The sequence below is a fragment of the Anneissia japonica genome, unplaced genomic scaffold (genome assembly GCF_011630105.1).
Source record: "Anneissia japonica isolate Jap-2015-1 unplaced genomic scaffold, ASM1163010v1 scaffold27830_len515607_cov181, whole genome shotgun sequence".
NCBI lineage: Eukaryota > Metazoa > Echinodermata > Crinoidea > Comatulida > Comatulidae > Anneissia > Anneissia japonica.
Genome location: NW_022732997.1, coordinates 151,377 through 173,309, shown reverse-complemented (window position 1 = coordinate 173,309; position 21,933 = coordinate 151,377). Strand labels below are relative to the sequence as shown.

Sequence of the window (21,933 nt, the reverse complement as noted above, 5' to 3'; positions counted from 1 at the left end):
ACAAAGTCGTAATTTTTCATTTTTGTCAAAAAGTGACAAAAATGTATGTATGTGGAAAATGTAGTTGATTACCAAAGGTTACAATTTTTATTTTGAACACTGCATGGTCTAAGAAGTGTACATTTTTTTATGGGGCAAGTTTCCAAGGGCGGGTTTTCTAGGGGCGAGTTGACTGCCAAAGAGTGTTGCCAAAGTGCGAGCCAGCGTGTTATTTGATCACAAGTGCGAGACATATCACAAGAGTGAGCCAGCGAGCCATGACGTCACGACATAGATAGAGACGTTAGCCAGTTGTGCGAGGTATCGGCTGAGATTTGTGGAGTACAATTCAAAAAACAACTATAGGTCTAATAATGAATTATTGTGATGTTAAATAAACAATGACAGCTATCAAGGAGCGATGTTGTTTTTCATTGGGACCTTCGTCCCTTCAAGGCTAGGCCTATACCATCTTAGCTAGTCTAGGCCTAGAGTAGGATAAGGCTAGCGCGACATGCTGACGTTGGTACGAGTAGGTTAGTCTACAAACGTCGCCTAAAGTAATTGATTTTACCCGGCAGAACGAAAGAAGGAAACTCCGCTTTTCAGTCGTCTTAGGCACTCGTTTTTTTGACAAACAATGACCTTTCAGAGGTCAAATTGCTGTAAAGAATATGAATTGGCTGCTTCGCAGCAAAAAAAAAATATTCAAAGCAGAACGAATGTGAAACTGACATGCAGTGTTAACATAATCTGTAAATGAAGACTTAAAAAATCCATTGGGATTAGTTAATTTGACACTTAGCTCGATATTTCATTATTAATTTGGACACAATAGAAAGTTTGCAGTGTTGATCATAATTAATTATTCACTTAAACACCTGCCTTAATTATGGAACCAAAATACAATTCCATTTCAAATTCATAGTTTTCCTGTTGATAATAAAGATATAATATCATGAAATATGTAGGTAGGCAAATTGGTTGTGAACTTATTCTCACTTCTCATTGGCTCCCTTTGGAATGTCGCTGTAGTGTGGACTAGTTCAATGCCCTTTGTGAGGTAATATGAGCAGGTACTATTGGATACTTCACCTCAACTGGGATTTCTAGCCTCAAATCTTACACCTCAACTGGGATTGCAAACCACAAACCGTATACCTCAACTGGAATTGCAAGCCACAATCCTATATCTCAACTGGGATCACAAGCCTCAATTAAAGATATTTCTGTTCATCAACTGGGATTGCAAGGTCTCTGTGAGGGATTCCTATACAGTACCTGAGGATGGTAGGTGTATTACATTAGGCCATATAGGTATTTCTCATGAGTCATACCTTCTCATTTCCTTCTATATTTTTTATTAACCAAAAATTAGGTTAGTTATAATTGCATGTAAACCTATTGTCTTGTATAAAGTTTTTGCATTGTTTCTTAATTGAGCAAGCCTATATTTTCAATTCTGATTTTTTTTTGGTGATATTTGAAGATTTAATGATCCTTACTTCATATTGTGCTCCATTGGCTTTGAAGAAGCTTCAAAACAAAGTCGCATTTTTACTCTTTTTACACAGTACTGTATGCTTTGCATGTACCAATAAACATTGTAAAACATAATCTTTCAAGCTAGGCCTTCTATTTTTTTAAATTGTCATAAGCCTAGCCAAAAAAAATTTCTAAATTGTAGTGTGTTCAGTTATGTTTATTTCTATTTTCATTTTGCCATTTAGAAATCAAAGAAAGTATTGGTATAGAAATTAATTGGAGATATGGCATTGCCTTCAGTTCAGTTCCAAGTTTGAGGATTCAATATTGGCAACAAAAGATTTTGATTTTTCACACAACCAAAAACTACTCTTTCATACATAAGTCTTGTATAGGGTCAAGTGTCACAGGATCTCTGAGCATTTTATCCTCAAGTAGAATACTGTATAGTACAGTAAAAATGAATAAAAGTTATTTACAACAATATGTAGTATGCTTTACTTATGGACACACTATTATAAAAACACACTAAAATTGTACATATAATGTGTCTCTCCAAAATACTGAATTGATAGAAATTTTTCTGACGTCTCTTGTCACATTGAGTTATTTATATCAATGTGCTTATCAACACATCAATCAGTCATCCAATCAGATTTTGGTAAATAGAATTTTGATTTACACGTTTGTGGATGTAGACAGGACTCTGCATCGATTGACCTGTGGCTAGGTCTGAACCCTCCAGGTTTAATGCAATTGTTCCTTGGAGGAATTGCTTTAAATTCAATCCTGCTGTTAATGCCAGTGTAGTAAAAACAACATATTTCCGTGATAGTGGTGTGTAAGTTGGTTTGCGTGATATTCTGATTTTATCGCTCTCAGGATAGATGAAGATGTAAGTATATGATACCCACACAAACAGTGACATGTGGTTATTGATCGTCCAAGTGTGGTAAACTGACATTCATTTTCACTCTGTTCATTTTTTAAATCAGTTTTATCATTTTTTTTTTGTATTACATGTAGTTTTTATCCACAGCCTACTTAATGATGGATATTATCTAATTTGTTTCAAACTTTAAATGATTGATAGAATTACCTTTTTTTTATATAAAGGTACAGTATAGAACTCTATTAATTTGTTAATCATTATTTTAGTTGTATGTATTGTGGATATCAATTGTCAATGTTGTTTTTGGAGATGAGTAAGAATAAAAAACATGGACTACAATCACTAAAAAAACTTTTCACTAAAAACTACTTTAGTGACAAATTATTGATGTTTTATAGTTTTTGCCTATTAATTTCCATATTCATTTGAATAGTTTGAAGTTGACTAAAGAATCAAGATACAGTAGGCCTAGTTTGAAGATCAGAGATTCCAAGTTAAACACATTTGCAGGAGTGAGATTTTTTGACAACCTACCCTTAATGGATATGGGAAATACCCATACCCGGAAAAATTTTGTTACCAAAGGTGCGTTCGGGGCGAGTTTTTTGTAACACGGAATCCAGAAACGGCCATTAACCAATACTAGTCCCGATGGGTATGAAACGCGGACCGCCTGCTGATATCCGCTGATAGTCCAACCATGGAGGAATTAGTTTAATATTCCTCTATGATCCAATGCTGCACATTGCAGTGTTTTTTGAGGAGCAAAAGCAGCATGTGTTAGCAGTAGGGAGCATTTTTTTATCACTTAATCCCTTATGATTGTTTTAACTTACTTGACTTAATGTAAACAGTTGTTTTACACTCAATATTAACTTTGTATTTTGACTATTGTTTTATATCGTATTTTCTGGGTCGAACCTCTCCTGCGCAAGAGTGTATACCTCCGTTTTAAAGGAGGGTACCAATAAATCGTATTGTATTGTATAACACGCACCAGAGGTAAAATCTGTTTAAATGTTCATGGTCCCTGCATCTTTTACAGTTTACATATTTCCAAAAACAAAACTGAAAAGCTTGATAAAATAAATTATTTCAACTGAGGGCTAGCCTAAAATCCAGATTGTTACCTGTTACATATCCACCACATGCATACATGATCATGGCACCACTGCTTATTCGTGTGGTAGAAATTTTCTGTTTTTAAACTACAATTGTCAAACGAATGAAAGTTTATTCATGGTTTATACGCCCAAAATGCACATCTGTGATTTATTGGGAGTTTGCTATGTATGCTTTTTTGTTGTAGCTTCTTCAGATAATTTCATTACTTTATTTTGAGACCGTGACTACATTAATGTAGTGGACCAACGCCAAAGTCTGTTTCTTAATTGAAGCGTGGGGTGATGCAGCTGGGTGACACAAGGGTCCAGGGCAACTTGATAGAAACCCATCATTTGCATAATACCTTAGGTTTTATGTACAAGATTATTGGTTTTTTGAAAGCCGAGTTTTGCACCTACCGGTAGACCACCCGCGGATACAATACCGGTAAGAACCTTATGTAACTTGTTCCGTTCTCGCCTGAACACACCCCTAGATTCCTGGAAATATATTTTTTGCCTCTTTAGGATAGTATTTTTACAACTAAAAATCTGTTTAGAATTTGCATTTTGTTTCTTGACAATACATGTATTCAGGTCGTCTACATGAACTTATCACATTGACAACGTGAGCTGACAAAATTGTCCTCACCAATTAATGTGACTTATTTAATCTTTTCTAAATGAGCAATTGATTGTTTTAATTTTTTTTAAAGAGTATTCCAGACTTTACCAGACGTACTGTTATTATAGGCCTATGCCATCTAAAATCATTTTCATTTTAACTTTTATTTTCCATAGATGTTTAATGTCAAGTACAGTAGTAGAGTACACCTATCAAAAATCCAGCTGTGATATTCAATTCACATCAATAATTAAGTTCATTGTAAGATGTTGTTTTAGTAAACTGAGCTAATAAGATTGTGGATAAGTGTATGGGTCTATTGTTGATGCAAGCTTATTTATTTAGACACTGTGTCTCGTCAATCATAAATTTTTGACTGGATACTTTCACGCTCGACTGATTTCCAAGACACTGATGATAGGCCTTCTGCTCTGTTTTACCGCATCCTTGGACATGGTTTGAGCAGGTTTGAGCATGGAAAGAAAAAGTCAAATATACTTATTAGAAATTGTATTCAAGATTTATAGCAAATATCACGTGGGAAGAAATTGATGGATGGGAGAAATTGTTCTTTGATATTTGTTTTATTTTATGGTTTGGCTATTTCTTAATCTTCAGATATTTTATGTTCCACCGGAGAGGGTTTTATATTTATGACTCATCTGAAGTGTACTGTAATAATATTCATAGTATTCTTTTATGTTACCACTCCTATCCCCTTCCTACTTACAGCAAATCTATTGTCATTCATGAAGCTCCCAGAACACAACATTTGTCATTTGTTTGTACAATTGTTGTCAATTCTACTTCTGAAACATTGGCAATTTTTGCTCGTTGTTTTCCCTCAAGATTTCCCATATGCATCCAAACCTTTTGCCACAGAATCCTAATGCACATCTTTGTCCACAAGAAAGCACAGAGAATTCTGATTAATCATGATGTTCTAGTTAACCACCAAACTGAGATCTTGGAGATAACCTTTGCTTCACCTGCTCTTTCATCAGTAAATTATGACGTGTAAGTTTAACTAGATGTCAGACAGAAGAGATTAAATGTAAAATATTTCACCCACATTATATGTAGATAGATTACTACCAGTTCTATACTATTCAATTGATCACCATTTAGCACTAAACATTTGATATCCACCAAAAAATGTTATCACCTTTTCATCGGCATGCCTCAAATAAATTGAATTTAAAACTTGAAATGCATCAGTTGCTATGCTATGATATGAAGTGAAATAATCTGGAGTTCTGGCTATGCTGTTGCTTCTGAATCTGCCTATCAGGGAAAATATCTGTCACTAGGGAACTTGGAATTGCGTAAGCAAGTTGGTGCGCATAAGCCTAGACTAGCTGTCTACTTGGAGATTCCATTTAAAGCAGGTTGAGTTGTAGACTGGAAATCATTGGAGCAAGCAGTGGAATTCGCATAGAAAGCAAACAACAGACACAGAAACAAGCAATCGCTTTTGGCTTAAGCATCTTGATGACCCTCCATTTATTGAAGCTCATTGTTTTATGAGGAATTACTGTACCCAGTGAACACGGAACCCTCCTCCTAGGCTTTATAGAAGCTTATTGGCTGACTGCTTGTGGAACCTTTTCAAGGTAGTAACAGCACTTGAGTTTTTCTGTCAGTTGTTAATCAGCATGTAATAGGTGGAGCTAGACTGAACAAGGTGTAGTGATTAAATCCAAACACCAGTTTAGTAGTAACTAGTTGCTGACTGAGTAGAGGCAGGAATAATAACATTGCCAGTAAGTTCATTTCCTGTATGGTTCATTTCAGGTCAAAACTTTTAGTTTACAGTAGTTTAGGTCCTAACATAACAGCTTTGAGTTTATTGGGTTATCTGTTGTAGTTTCAGTTTTAAATATAAAAAAAAATTGAAGTCATGAATATGTTCATACTGTGAAATATTTAGTTTTCAGGCGTACTTTTAACATTTTTGTGGGGGATCGTCTAATCTAATTTTTGTTTTTTTAAATTTTTTTAATTATTTTAAAAATTAATTGAATAGAGTGAAATCTGTACATCTGTACAATTTGTATTTTCAATTTTATCATTTTTCTTTGAGGAGTATTTACAGTATAGTATAATTTATATTTTCAATGCCTGTGTTATATCATATACAGTGTATTCACAGTATTGTTATATGTTCACATTAAACACTAAAAGCTAAATTTTTGTGAAAATGTGACTTAATGTGAAAGGCCTACTTATTTTTCCTGAAATACATTGAGTATATCATATTCATCTGGCATACAACAGAGCTCATTCTGTCAGGACACTTCATTATTGAGCCATTGTATTTTATATCTTTTTAAATTTTTATTGTGTGTAAGGATGAACAGATATGTTGGATGGACCGTCCACCCTCATAAATGTTGAATACATACAGAAAGTACGTTTAGCACATATAGGTGTTCCACATGAGATTACCTTTATTCATACTGCACCTGGCAAAAGCCCTAGATATATCAGAAACATATGCAGAGAAATCAACACAAGAACACATGTCCATCAATTTGCAATATGCTTATGACATCTTGCATTTTCATAGCAAAAACAAACACTGAGTTAAATGGGAAAAAAATGCAACCAGATCATCTGAAACAGTTCAACATATAAGACAAGAAATATATCAGTAAAGTGTACGATCATTGGAAGAAAAATATTAACAATTTTTATTAAATGATACTGTAGTAACTCTTGTCTGAAAATATAATACAAGACATTTTGTTATATTTAATTTAGTGATCATGTGGAAAAGAGAGATGGAATAACACAAATTACCACATTATACAGTACAGTACTTTTTATGAGAAAAGGAATTCTAAAAAAATTCCAATTTAGACTTTTTGAGATTCAGAAAAAAAACAATTTTTTTATATGTTGTGCTAATATTTAAATATTGAAAAGGTGTTTGAAAAAAAACCCCAGCTAATTTAATATACACATTTTTGTATCAAATCTAAAAATCTGGGTAAAATGGGGTAGCAGATATTAATCCCCAATTTGTATATTTTCAGAAGTTTTTATGGTATTAGTCGTTCCCGATTGTACTGTGATACAGTTTATCTTAACTTGAGCTACAATGTTGTTATGCATGGAAATTTCTTGGAATTAGTATTGTGAAGATGAACAATGTGATATTCCCGGTAACTAATAGGGCAAGGACGTTGAAATGTAATGAATGACTTTCGATCTACTCATCTGCCAGACAGCCTCATGAGGACTTGGCCATCCATCTAATTCTAACATATAATTATCAATGATTTTAGCGCCTAAGGCTGCCTTTTATATTACATACTAAGTAGCTGTATATATGGTGTTCTTAAACTTGACTCCTTTTGTTTCTTGCAGGGGTTTTTGTTTATAAATCGAGGTCATATATTGTGTCTGAATTCATCAGGATTATTTGACTGATGTAAAGTGAGGATAAGTAATACAGTAAAGAGCAGAAGAGTTGAGATTTGGGATGCATATTTGCTTGATCCTTGGGCACAACACAACAAGATGACCAGCGAATTCACAGACACAGTCAAGGAAGGCTATGTGAGGTTAAAAAGCCGTAAGCTAGGGGTAAGTACAAATATCACCATTCATGGAAGATGGGCTGGTTTGAGCACAAAAATATATTTTCCAAAAAGCTTAAATGGTTGCATACTGTAATAATAAGAACTTACCACTTTGGTTATGAACATTTTGACCAGAAAATTATTGGAATTCGAGGCAAGGAAAGTGAGCTCTGTCAGACAATAAATGCTTTGTCCAAACTGCAGGGGTGTGGGGTGGGAAATGATTTACAATATTTTACATAATTTGCTTTTTTGATTCTACATATTTATACTGAAGTCAGCTTTTTTGATAATAGAGTGGGTTTAACAAATAAAAGAGACAATGTAAATAAAGAATGTTGTTTCTTTTGTTTGTTTAATGCACTACATTATTTGTAGTTTGTTTTATAAACAATCTCTAACGTTGCATTCATTCAGAGTAGTTTTGCACAGATTTCAGGAGGTGGCTGGCATATTGCAGAGTATTACTGTGCGATTATCAGGAAAATTATGTGAAATACAGACTACTGTATAGGGCTCCAGTATGCATAATATGTCACTTTGAAATTGACCAGCGATTGTACGACGACCAGCGATTTAATTCAGATATACAGCAAGTTGTATAGCAACATTTTTATATTAATGTATAATCTCAATATTGTTTTCAGCGATAACTTTTCATACAAATATTACCAATACAATAACAATAACAATATTATTATTATTATCCCTTTGAAATTTTATTATTATTGTTTTATATATTTATTCACAAATCGCATAATATAAAAAATTCAATTTGCACAATTTGAATATCTGTCAATATACGTACATGTATGTATATGCATTTCACAAGCATAAGATCGTCATTGAGATAAAACTCTTAACTGAACGATTACTGCGTGGCTTCAGGCAATATAACACTTTATAACATGTACAGTTATTACTACCAATTATATCTTGCTGAATGTCATATCTGACGTTGATTCATTTCTATTGAGGTGCAAAAGCCAATGCGAAAGCCAGACATTTATGTTCAAAATCAGAACAGTTCATATTTCTTCATGAAAAGAGTTACTTTTAAACAAAAGGAACCAGTCTGCAAAAATCTGATCACACTCATCATGGTAACAAAAATGCTTCTATAGCTGGGGAGAAAAAAAAATTAAGAATCCTCGAAGGAGAAGAGAAAATTGTTATGTAAATGAAGAGTAAAGACAGATATAAATGGGTATTGTGCTACTGGAAAATATTCACTTTAATTGCTTTTTCAGGCCTGGGGAAAGTACTTATCTGTTGTAATTTAGTAAGGATTTAAGTATCATAATCTACATATATCTCATCATGTGCTCTACTTGTGCTGTACTTATTTGAAACTTCTTTCCTTATATTATAATTTTATGTAGATAGGATGATCTGGTATTGATTAGTCTAAGGGGTTAGTTCCGCATAGTGATAGAGATGCACTTAGGTAGAGAAGGAATGATGTACAATAAAAATAGCAGCTCTGATGCTCTACTTAACAGAGAATGTTTGACTTAAGGGGTAGATCCAGAATTTTTGAAACGAGGAGGCACCAGTTTCATAATATAATTATACAGATCAATATATATCAAATAATTGTGATGTGTTCAGGTACAGTATGCTGTTATGGATTATTGCGGCAAAAGTTCACTCCTGGACTTTACAGGATTTATTATATACCGTGCTTTTAAAGCTACTCATGCTGTTCTTATATGAAAAATTGTACATTCTGAGCAATTGATATGGTTTTGATGACCACTTTTTAACATACCTGGCCTATATAATGAAATTAGAATTGTATGGCTCATTTATGAACAATCTAAGAATACGTCCCTTTGTACCGTCTACTTAGAAAGTACAAGTAGCATTATAATTTAGTGCACAGCAGTGGCGGCACCAGTTGGTGGGGGGAAAGCAGGGGCTTAAGCCCCCCACCGGACAGGTCAAGCCCCCATCGGACAGAGCTCGACGGGCCGTCAAACTAAAAAAACATAAAAATAGGCCCATGCCAAGCCAACACATGCCTGTCAAAGTCTGAGAATGTCATTTATGGTCATCCAAGGGTTCCTCTCCTATAAAAAATCTCATTTGAGAGGGGGAACACCCTCTAAAACCTTTCCCCTAGCTTGGGCCTATGAGCTCTAGTTCCCCTGTCAGACAGCTTAAGTTCCCCCCCAGAAAATATACCCTAGAGCCGCCACTGGTGATTCTCATCAACTTGAGCATGTTTTTTTGCTTCAAACATTTTCAATGGGGAAGGGGGAGGGTTGAGTATTTTTAGGGCCCAACATCTAGTATGATCTCGTGCATACCATCTGGTGTGATCTTCAATATCAAACAATAACATTCAGCCAAATTGATTTGGTTTGTCAAATATAATTTCATCACAAAATCACACCAGATTGAGGGCCCCAAAAATACAGTAGTGGTTTGATCTCGAATGTAACAAGATAATGCTGATTGTTGTGGTCACATAATTGTCATCATTTGCTTTACAAATTGCTAACCAGCATTCAGTATCTAACATTGATTTCCTGCCCTGGTAGACATGACAATATGCTGTGCAGAAAAAGATTTATTGTAAAAACTATTAGTCGTGTGCTAAGGCTGGTGCCAAACTTCTGTAAACACTAAACCTGGGAGTTATGCTTCATTAAAAAGAAAATAAATTCCCACCTTTGGTATAACCTAACTGGCCGAGAATGCCTGGGGTTACCAGGGGTTACCATCAACCGTGTCACCTGACCTAGGTTTGAAACCATTTCCTTTTTGAGATTTATATCTTTGTTGAGAAATCTAATTTGCGTTTGGTCTGAACCTGTTTAGAAAGTGCATAAATCTTTCCAAGAACATGGAAGGTATTATAAAATTGAGAGGATATCTGAAAAAAAAAAAAAACCAATATGATTTTGATAAAACGCTAGATTACTTGCACATGGTCGTCTTCATGAATTCGTTCAAGGACGTATTGTATGTAGATGTGCCATGCACTTGTTTCATTAATTTTCAATCTTCATGCAAAACATTTGTGTTCTAATAATACCTTACTGATGCCCGAAAATCGCAACTGTACTAATCAATTTCACTGAACTATTTCTCAGAGGTAACTTAATAAAAGCAAAGTTTTTTTCTATCTACTGTAACACATGCAAACAGCTGTATTGAAAATTCTAATTTTACAGGACTGATGTTTTGTGGCCTACATCATGCTTACAAAATATAAACTTTATTAAAGATTTAAAGATTTATTTAAAAAAAAATATATATATTCACAAATAGGCCTAGATTTAATTGTAAGTGTATCTTAATTACTGTTAGTCTTTCAGTGTTTTGTAACGGTACTACTACCATAGATACGAATCAATTTATTTTCTATAGAAAGTCTTCTAATAATAATGTTTTATTGGCAAGGTTTACTCAGGGAACAGTTATTCACTGTTTCCTGGTTTACTATTGTTTTAAACAGTCTTGTCATATTGTATTAAGTAACTTTTTTTTTCAGTTTAATGTGTGCCCGCCTTTAGCAAGACTGTAAATCTTACTGAAATTCTCCACTTCACACTCAACATTAATTTACTTTGAAACTAGGATTTTCTGCCAGAGAAGTAAATGAATCAAAATGCATTGAATACCGTATGTTGCGTACACATCATGAGTCGCATTGCAATGAAAGTAGTTTCAGTACGTAACAAAAGGTAGCATCTAGGCCTACATACAATAACTAGGAATTAGGATCCTACGACCTAGATTGTATTGTACTACAGTGTTGAAAGACACTAAATTTTGTATTTAAAATGTTCAAATTTGTATGTTTGATATTATTATAGTAGGCCTTTTATATTTTATTCATAGTATAGTTTTATATTTGTTGTCACTTTAAATAAAATAAAAAGATATTGCAGTGTACTGTACTGTTGGCCATCTAAAAATCCCTAAAAAATTGAAATATTAATATGATTTATTATAGTTTTCAGAATAGGATCACAAAAATACAGTAAGCATAGGTCAAGAAATTTAAGGAGTGATTATACTGTAATATCCTCCTTATATATTTTTGCTTTTTCAATTTTTATTATAAGAATAAAAATTTGTTATAAAAAAAGTGAATATAATACAGTATGTTTTTTTAATCTGTTAAAAGTTTATCCAACGATGTTTTAACTATTAATATATTAAGGGCCCATGAACCTATATAATGAACTAAAAATTTTATATTCAAGTTTAATTTAAGTATGTATTGAAATGAGGTCCCTTTAAATCAGACTCTGGAGGAAAACCTATTTTTGATATATTGTACAACTGCCTTTTCTAAGACACTAAAAGCATATTAATTTGATGAAAAACTTGGGAACGGTTTAATGACATACAGATTTTTTTGAAAATTTGAAAACTGTGGGGAAAAAAGGTGGTTATGCCTGTTTTTCCCCAATTGTACAAAATCTATAAAAAAAATTTCCTCCATAGCCTGACTTAAAAAACAACATATTGCATTAGGTGTTTGAGATGTACAGTATTGTCTACTATACTCTCCAATGAGACTTGTTAACTGAACATTAATTATATAAATCCTTTTAAATGTATATTGAATTATATCTCTAAAAGGAACTATAAAACAACAAAAACTGTTTTCTTTTTCCCAAAGGATGCTTACTGTTAAATTGTGAGTCTGTAAACTTTTGCAGTAATTGCAATAATACTCAATGCAAAATGAATAATTGCTTATTCCTTGTCAGCATAACCTCAATGAAAATCAATATTCATCACCATTGAAGTCTTCGTGTAATTTGAGGGCCAAATGACTACAGATTAAAAAAATATGTAAATCAAAATTATCAGACATTGTGGTAGGACTTGTATGTAGGATGTAAGTCTAGTCACATCAGCTTTAAGATTTGTATGGTCTTTCAAAAATGTTGAACGTTTTCATTATTTCAATTTGTAACCATATTTGTTTTCTTAACCTACTAATATAATTTTTTGGAATCCCTTCTGAAACAGCCCCTAGGCTAAAAAAAATGAGTTATCTTCTGCTTATCAATTTTTTTATTCAAAGTTTTTTTCTATGTATGCCATGGTATTTGATGTTAATTTAAAGGCAGAAAAAAACTCAAAAACTGCCCTCCCCTTATTTTTTTACCTGCCTGTGATGTTATTCAAAGTGTCTAGTAATTAAAAAAGTGACTTGAAACCAAATTATTGTATTGAAACAAATTTCTTATCTGAAAAGAATTTCCAATTTGCTTACATTTTTTGTTTCTGTATATAGAGGAAACATATTCTGATCAACCGGGCAGTGGTGTATCTTATGAGTCTTGAAATGGGGTCTGATAGGGATCTGATGGTGGGGTGCAAAAGTGGAGAGAGGGGCCTCAATGATTAAGCGAGAGGTTGCTAGTTCACAAAATAAGCTGAATGAGGTGATTTTTGTATTTTTTTTTCGCCAGACATTATTAGTGAAGGAGACTGGGGGTGCAAGCTTTTTTTGGGGGGGGAGGGGGAGCGCTCCCTACGTCCTCCACTCTGATGTGCCACTGCAACCGGGTCACTGCATTGCATGTGGATTGTTAAGCTCATCCATAAATCAGATCATTTCATTCCATAAAATCCTTCCTGAGTATCATCTCTATCATAGCAAACTCGAAAATTAATTCTTAGGTATAGAATGATTGTTATTTCTTGGGTATCAAGTTGTCATGGTGAATTACTGCAGCATGTAACAGATGATGGTGACCAGTCACTGATATTCTGTTGATTACCTTTCTCATTGTTATCAATAAATCTGACTGCTATTAAGGACTTTTCATGTGACCTACTTCAATAAATTTTTTGGATGCATATAGAAATAGTAGGTCAATTTGGTTTAGGATTGAACCATAGATGTTTTTTATACAGGTGCTTTGCTGATTCAACCAGGATTTTTTTACAACTAGGTGTTGAGTGTATAGGCGCATATTGCTAGTTTAGTAAAAATGCAACTATAAAGAAGTGTAACTTTTTAGACTACTGTAAAATCCAAGTTGAAATATAGTATTTTCTTATATTTTTCTTGGCACTGTCCTCCTTTGTCTTTTCTGTTGCTTTATTTTTTATCTTCTTTAATGGATGCCAATACTGCATACATTGCTGAGTTTTTCACAGAAAGTATCAACCATTTGGCTGATCATTTGTGCCCAAATTCTTACTATCCTGAAATATACTGCATGTTAAAATCCAAGTGTGAACAGTGAAAAGGCCTACGATTTGAACAAGATAGAAATACCCTTTGTCTTGGTCAAAATGATTGTCATAACAGCTTGAGTAAACATTGCGATTTCAATGCACTTAATGTTTACAACTGTAAAATATCACAATTACATCTATTGGAGGAATTATATGACCCTTTAAATTTTCACGACCAGAGAGGCCCAGGTAAAATAATCTTTTGATTTGATATAAAATACATTGAAATACCTGTAATATATAATTCAGATGTTTTAATGAGAATATTTATGGTGGTTGAAGATGTTTGTAAAAATGACTTGGATCATAGATGATTGATTTTCAAATGCTTAAATAAGTTATCATTCAGATCTAGATACAATTCCAAAATTGAATTTTTATCTCCAAATCAACAAGTTTAATAAGATCAAACGGTGAAAAACCAGTCCCCCATTTGTAATTATGGGTGGCCCAGAGGGTAGTTTAATTCCCTCAGCTTTATTAAATTGTATGCACGATTACTTCAAAAGTTTTTTTTTTTGAGTTGTTTCAAATTTTGTAGATGACTTCATTTTTTCACTTAAATAAATCTGTAAAAGCTATTGTTTAGTGTATCAGGTATATATAATAAACCATTGAGAAGGGGGTTTCATTTGTGTGTACTTTTCTTCAAAGGTTTCTGGTAAGATTGGTTGATTTTGTAATGCCATAGAAAATAAGAACAATTGGTTTGAATAGTAAACTTGATAACATCTTGAGTTAGCTTGGAGGAGTTGTACTGTACTTTGTATGACCCTGTTTATGATGCCAAGGATAATTTAATGTAGGGCTTAACAGCTTCAAATCTCCTGCTTTAGGCCTATAGTATAAAGAGAAATCACAGGTCAAATACTAAAGTTATATGTAGCATATTTCATCTGACTTTTTGCTGTAACAATGGCTGTTTTTGTCAGTTGAGTTCGAGTACGTACTGTATTAAATTAAAAAGAATAAATTTAAAGAATAGAAGCTCAAACATTTTAGATTATAGGCCTACCTAAACCTGCAACTGTGACACTACATACCAAGCCCGTAGCCAGGGGGGGTTCGTTGGGTTCGTGGGTTCGAACGAACCCCCCTTTTCATGAAGTGCCCTTTCAACAAAGGCTGGCTAGCCTACACTTTAGGCCTAGCCTAGAGCCTATCATCATTAAAAGTCCTATTTTAATACCCGATTGTTAGGCCTACCTAGTAACATAAAAAATTCAGGCCCTGAAACCTTGACTCAGAAATGCCGGTACAAATTTGTCTCGGTTCTTTTTGTTATTGATTGTCTTAAGTGAGTATAGTATGATACAACTTCCAAAGTGCTATATAAATAAAGAATAAACCATACTGGATTCTTTGGAGTTTGTTTCATGCTGCTGTTATTAAATTACCAATACTGTAGTACTAAAGTAGTAGTTTGTTTTTTTTTGGTTTTTATCTTTTCCAAACTCAAAAAATTACCTCTTTAATATATACATTTTTTTTTTTAATGTATGGCCTCTCAAATCAATTAAATAACACCTGTAAATGCTTAGAATGCTGGACCCCCACCTGGGTTTTGGCCCTGGACCCCCGGGGGCCCTTGGTGGTGCCCCCTGGCCCCAGCCAATGGTGCTCACAAGTGCCCTTTCAGTATCAAAAATAACCCCCCTACAAAATCCTGGCTACGGGCTTGCATACTGTATGTAGGTTAATGTTGAAACTTTATTAAAACACAAATCTATGTACATTACATTCTATATATTTCAAGACATTTATTTGTTTTGTAATAAATCTATACTGAATCTTGAACCTTTCAGGTTTATGCTTTAATAAACCTTAGAGATTTTTGAAGATAAATGTTTAGGCCCCATAGACCCACACTTTTTAATATAAGAACACATAGAACACTGAAGCTGAATTTACTTAAAACAATAAGAAAATAAGAACAAATTATGAGGCTGAGGTAAATGTCAAATGAGGTTTTTATGTTTTAAATATATAAAAACCAACCAATCTTATCTTTACAAGATGTGTGACTATGTAATACCCTCTATAATATACTGTTGTACAGCCATACTGTAATTTTTCTATTCTTGCAAAATGTGTAAAATAAGAACATTTTGAGTCTGAAATCGGCAGAAAATGATGCTGAGCGTGGGCAAAATTTTACTGGTTCTTCTAAAAAAAAGTGTATTGATTATGTTTCATTTATTTTCACTGTTAATGTCCCCTAACAGGTTAAATTTATTTTAGATATCAAGACACCAGACATTAATAGCTAATATAGATTTGTCTTCTTTTTCAATGTTCATGATTTCAAATTTCAATGCTTTGCTATACAGTATTTAAAAGTTAAATTACTGGTATTGTCTTTATATTTTGGATTTGGCGGTGTTTATGAGCCAATTTTTGAATGTATTATTTTGATTGATACATGTGTGTGTGTTTATAACTATTAAATGTGATTAATAAAGTTGGTTAAAAATATTCCAATTTTAGAATATATCTTTATCTTATATAATTAATGGGATTGTTTAATACAATAATATATATTGTGTAATAATTAACACAAGTTCTCCCATTACACTGGTAAAGTTTTGTTTTACTGCTGGGTACAAATTGAATTTGCACAGTACAGGCTGCATGTAGCTCAGCAATTATCTCAACTCAAAAGATTACTATAAAATTTAATTACATCAAAGAATGAAAGTATTTCTATAATTTTTTATCTAGATATTGTCATGCATTGGCAGAGTAATACTGTATAGGCATCGAGCTCAATATTAATTGTGCCTCAAAAGTTTACTTAAGTTACATTTAAGCATATAATCATTTCTAAATTTTGCATAGGTACAGCAATGAGTGACACAGTGCCTCCAGACACTAATAATAGTGACCCAAATGAACAAGTTCAGGCCTAGTACTTACTGAAATTAAATTACATTTTCAAGTACTAGAAAATGAATTAAGCAAATTTGATATCAAGGCGTTTAGTACACACTACAATGGAATCATACAGTACTATATAGCTCTCTTTAAAACATTAATGCTAACCAAAATGAAAAAGTTTGCTTTCTTAAATTAAATTACATTTTGGAGGAAACTAAATTAAGCCGGTTTTATCCTTCATTTATGTACCAAAGCATTCTTTGGAGCAATTTGATTAGTTTGTTTTATAGCCTTTGTTAATTTAAAAGTACTATGAAATTTCGTCATTTAATTTTACTGCTTTCGTGACCCAGGTTTCCAAAAAAAGTATCCTAGATGTGTCTCATTTCCATGACGATTTCAATTTAAATTTTATCTAGATTGTCTTTGAAATAGAGAGTAAAACTCTCTCTATTTCCATACAAATGAAAAAATGCAAATGTACTGGTAAAGCATTGTTCTCAATGTATCCAATTAAAATGTGAACATGTAAAAACAGTAGCCAGTAGCACCATGTATACATAATTGTTTGACATATCTCCAAAAATATTCATAATAAAATATATTTGACTTTAAATTGTGTATATATTTTTTTTTTCAAAATTTAATTTACGGTTTATAGATTAATGTTGTTCAGGCTTCTTCTTAGTGAGTTTGTACTATTGGCTATTTAGTGTTAAAAATCATGGATAATACTTGAATAATTAGTCCATTTAATAGCTGTTAGTGTTATAAGAATCATTTGCTATGGAGAAGACACTGCACTTTTGAATAGTGCCTTTAGAAATCACTATGATGCGTTAACAATTGGTAAAATCCGGGTCAATTGTTAGTAGCATACAAAATACGTCCAAGTAATTAACAGCTAGGCAATTCCGGTATTGTCAATGTAATTTGTTAATTATAATTCTTAAGGGATTGATAAGCCAGCGTGGGGTTGTTTTGAAAGTTGCAAGGTAAATTTGCCACTCGCAATAATTGAAAAGAAACGATTTGGCAAACATTGGAGGTTGATTATTGCAATAGGGAGCCTTTGGCACTCACCTTGAAGATCCTACACACTGGATTTTTTTTTTAGTGAACGCAATATGTTGTCTGAAGTCGGTTAATTGATTGCCTTGTTGGAGTGATACCACATCAGTGCACATGATAATTGACTACAGGGATTTCTAAAAGATGAGGACTGAAACATGTAGGGAGAAATAAAACTCTTGCAATGTTCTTTAAATCTATTAATAGATGTCATTGAAAAGACAGTCAAGAAGTCAAACTTATTTTAGATATTTTTATTTAAGCAGATACAGGGGGTACTAAAAATTGTTGATTTAAATATATTTGTGAGATTTTGAATTTTATTTGATTATATTATACCAAAATCACTAGTTACCAGTACTGTATAAGATGGATTCTTAATGCTGTGTTTTCTGGTATAACAATGCAAATAAAAAAAGACATTTGCTTAGTGTCACTTTTTTTGGACCCACCTGATTTTTTTATTTACGTATTTAAAAAAAAAAATTAAATATTGCTGAAAAAGGCTTATAAAAATTGTATTCAACTTACTTGGGCATTTTAAAACAGCAAGTAAACCAAACATTTTTATTGTATGGAAACAAAGTAAAAGTAAAACATTTACAGCTGATTTTAAACAATAACCATAAAAAGGACAAATTAAAAATCACCCAGGAATCACTAACGATACAGGCTAGTGTACTATATCAAATTACCAAGTGATTTGATGTTTGTACTCTACTGTAATCGCATCTCTGCTTTATAATTTAGCAAGATGTCTGATCAGATGATTTTCAGTCTAAAAAAGTCTGCCCTCTCCCTTCCCTCTCTTTCCCCTCTCCCTCCCCTATCCTGATTTTTTTTTCTTTATGGATGTGACACTAAATAAGCTCTATTTTTTGTGACCTAATAAAAAAATACTCTAAATAAGAATTCATTTTTGCTATATGCCATTGAGAGTATACAGTAGTCATAATTATTGATGGATGGATATTGATCTTAGATACCTTGATGAACTTTGGCCTTTGGGGAGAACTCTCCTCTAAAATTGCAATTATCATAATGTGAACAGATCAGATGATAGTAGTAAAGGTGAGAAAACCTGCCCTCATTCTCATAGTACATTTTATACCCATTAAGACAATCATAATATCAAAGTGCAAGTTTCGTGGGAAATATTTGAGTGTAAATCCAGCAAATCCTATACTCAATCTAGAATCTAATTCCCTATCTTAGCAGCTCATCTAGCTATCAACAGTTGATGCTGTGAGGCTGGCTCCCTTCTCACCCAATTTAATTTGTTTTACTAAGGTCAGGAAGATAGGTAGTAAGACTTGTTTTAATGAGAAAGCGGGCCATGAGCTCTGTGTGAGATGGTGAGTCCTAACACCAATTTTAGATCCACAAATTAAGTCTTCAGCTGGCTTTATTGAAATGAAAACAGACAGCAAGAGAGGCTAGGAAAGGGAAGATAATCTTAATAACATGTTCTATCTACAATTATTATTCTTTCCTGACCTGCAGATTCTCGAACTTTATGAGTTAATTCTAGAAGTCAATCAGCTAGAATGATGGAAAAAGAGTGTGGACAATAACCTTATTTTGAATCATAAAGATATGTTTGAATTTGCGGTAACTCTTTTTTTGGTTGTTGTCTTATGGTTACTTCTAATCCTGATAGAAATAATCATCACAAGGTTGTGGACCGTCCTTGCTATGTAAAATAAATTTGGGTTGACCAATCAGTTCATCTGTTCCACTATAAAAGCACTTTTTATCATTCTGCTCTGGTTTATTAGCAAACATATAACTTAATTTTCAGTGATTACCATGGAAAATTAAGATGTAAATTACCCATTAATTTATTCATGAATTTACATCTTAACATATGGATCTCATTCAAATTTTGTTCTTTTTGCAAATTAGATATTGATGTTATGGGAATTTATGCCTATTAAAGATTATGAATTTTTATATATTTTAAGCAGTATATGTATTGCATCTTTTGAAATATTATTAACTCAATTACCCTTATAACCGCCATCAAGCCTTCAAAGTTCTACTTTATTAATGGCTATTATAGTAGCCAACCTACTGTGATTATATTCTCTCCAGCTTCCTCCTCTTTGTCATCAGATGGGTATCACCATCATAATGATCATCTCTTCCACATTATCCTCATTAATGTTACCGCAATTTTTGAATGTAAATTCGGGTACCATGTGTTATGTTATGCATATTTCTCTCATTTAATTCTTTAATTATGCACTGCCCACAAGGCGGTACGGTTCCCGAAAGGCTAGGTTATTAGAACATGGGCTAATTTACTCGCCTCGCTGGCTTTATTGCCTACTCGAGCAGTAAAAATAACAAGCATTTTCGCTCTTGCCGCTGTTAATCTTGCCAGGTTTATTGCAAAGAAGGCGGCAGACAGGCCTTGTCTGTGCCACGGTAAATGAAATTACTTGTAAGCAAAATAATATTAATAACAGGAGGGGTGTGGGTACATGCTATTATTGCTAATTATTTGAGGTTTTAAGTGTAGTAATATCAACTACATTTTTCAATTGCCTACTAATTAGTCATGCATGATTTTAATTTGGTGCTCAATTAAAATTAAAATTATATTATTAAATAATGAAAAACTTTTGGGCTGTTTCCTCTTTTTTGCTTTCTCATGGCAAAACACTAGCCATCATCAGGGGCTCGGATTCAGGGACGTCCGAATGGGGGGAGCCGAAAAGGTGACCGATCGAGAGGCAACACTAACCTAGGGGGGTCCTGGAAATTTTGTTTTCTAGATGCCTGGAATAACTTCTGAGGCATTTTGGGTGATCAATAATTTCTTTTTCTTTCTTTCTTTATTTTTACCTTTTTTTTAACTTACCAAAAGGGCACCTGAGGCCAGCTCAGACCCCATCCCTCCCACCAAAAATCCACCCCTGATCATTTTCATAAATTAATATAATTAGTTTTGTTCTTTCTTGTACTACTGTTGTCTGTATCGCTAACATTTTGCTGCATATATGCAGTATGGCTTTCCTTTATATTTTCCATAAACTTTGGCATTAACAGATGAGAAATAAAGTTGAATAAAAAAAAATAAAAGAAAAATAAAACATACATTTTGGCTTTTATCAATATTTAAATTTTTTCTTTGCCTATTTTTGTAGAACTTAAGTTTCCAGGCACACTGATTAAATTTGTGTGTAAATTATCCCCATCAATAGGAACCTGTCTTTGCAATCTTAAATATTCTTAATGAGATACTGCTAAGTTGTTTTTACATTTAGGTATGAATGAACAATAATATCGGGAGATTTGAAATTACCTGGGTAAAGCTTTCCGACAGTGCAAATCCTTCCCAAGTAATTTTCGCTTAATAGCTTATCAACTATATTGTAGGATTTACACTGAATGGGTTCATTCAAGCAATTAGCAAGAGTTTTGATCAAGTCCAACTCAAATTAGCCTGCATTTTCCATGCACTAAAGCTTCTATGGTTTATATGTCGTTGTCTTTGTACCGTGCGCAGACCAAAAAATTCCAAAGCAAAACAACTGAAAAAATTGCCTTGGGGTATCACATCCATTTTTGACAGATTAGGGCAAATAACTCTGGTAATTATTTGTGAGGTATTGTTTGTAGTTGTAAGGTATACACGCCATTTGTAGTATGTGTAGTTTGTATTTGCCTCTCCTTGATTGGTTTGTTTCCGGTGTCGGATTACTCTTGTCATTTATGACTTGATGATCGTTTTTTTTTTTTGGTTTTTTTTGTGATTATTTTTCTGCAAAATCAAAGTTGTTTCCTGTCCTTGATTCATTTTATAGCTTTAATTATAGCCACACTTTGGAATTTTATACACTTTGATATGTATATAGTACTAACCTTTTGGTTACTTTATTGTAGTGAATTAATATTTCATTTTTATTTTTAGTTTTTTTTAAATTTTTTTAGTGTGGATTGTAGTGTAAAAGCCTGTTTATAGAAGTTAATGCTAACTGTTTTTAAAGCTACAGAACTCTTACCATAAATTTATATTACAAGTCTTGATATGTTAAGTTTTTTTTTTTTAGCAAAGTGGGATATATATTAGCATTATGGGTATGGAAG

At 33.0% G+C, this 21,933-nt stretch overlaps 1 protein-coding gene across 7 annotated transcripts in view; it reads left to right on the top strand.

Moving 5' to 3' along the window:
* LOC117115936 (docking protein 5-like) overlaps window positions 1-21,933 on the top strand; it is a 70,822-nt gene that overhangs the window by 23,665 nt on the left and 25,224 nt on the right. For 3 of the 7 annotated variants that reach the window (XM_033259827.1, XM_033259823.1, XM_033259825.1), the window contains exon 2: window positions 7,457-7,675. In XM_033259827.1, the coding sequence (XP_033115718.1) occupies window positions 7,610-7,675 (66 nt within the window). In that variant the 5' untranslated portion in view covers window positions 7,457-7,609. The other 4 variants (XM_033259824.1, XM_033259826.1, XM_033259822.1 and 1 more) reach the window with 4 other exon arrangements.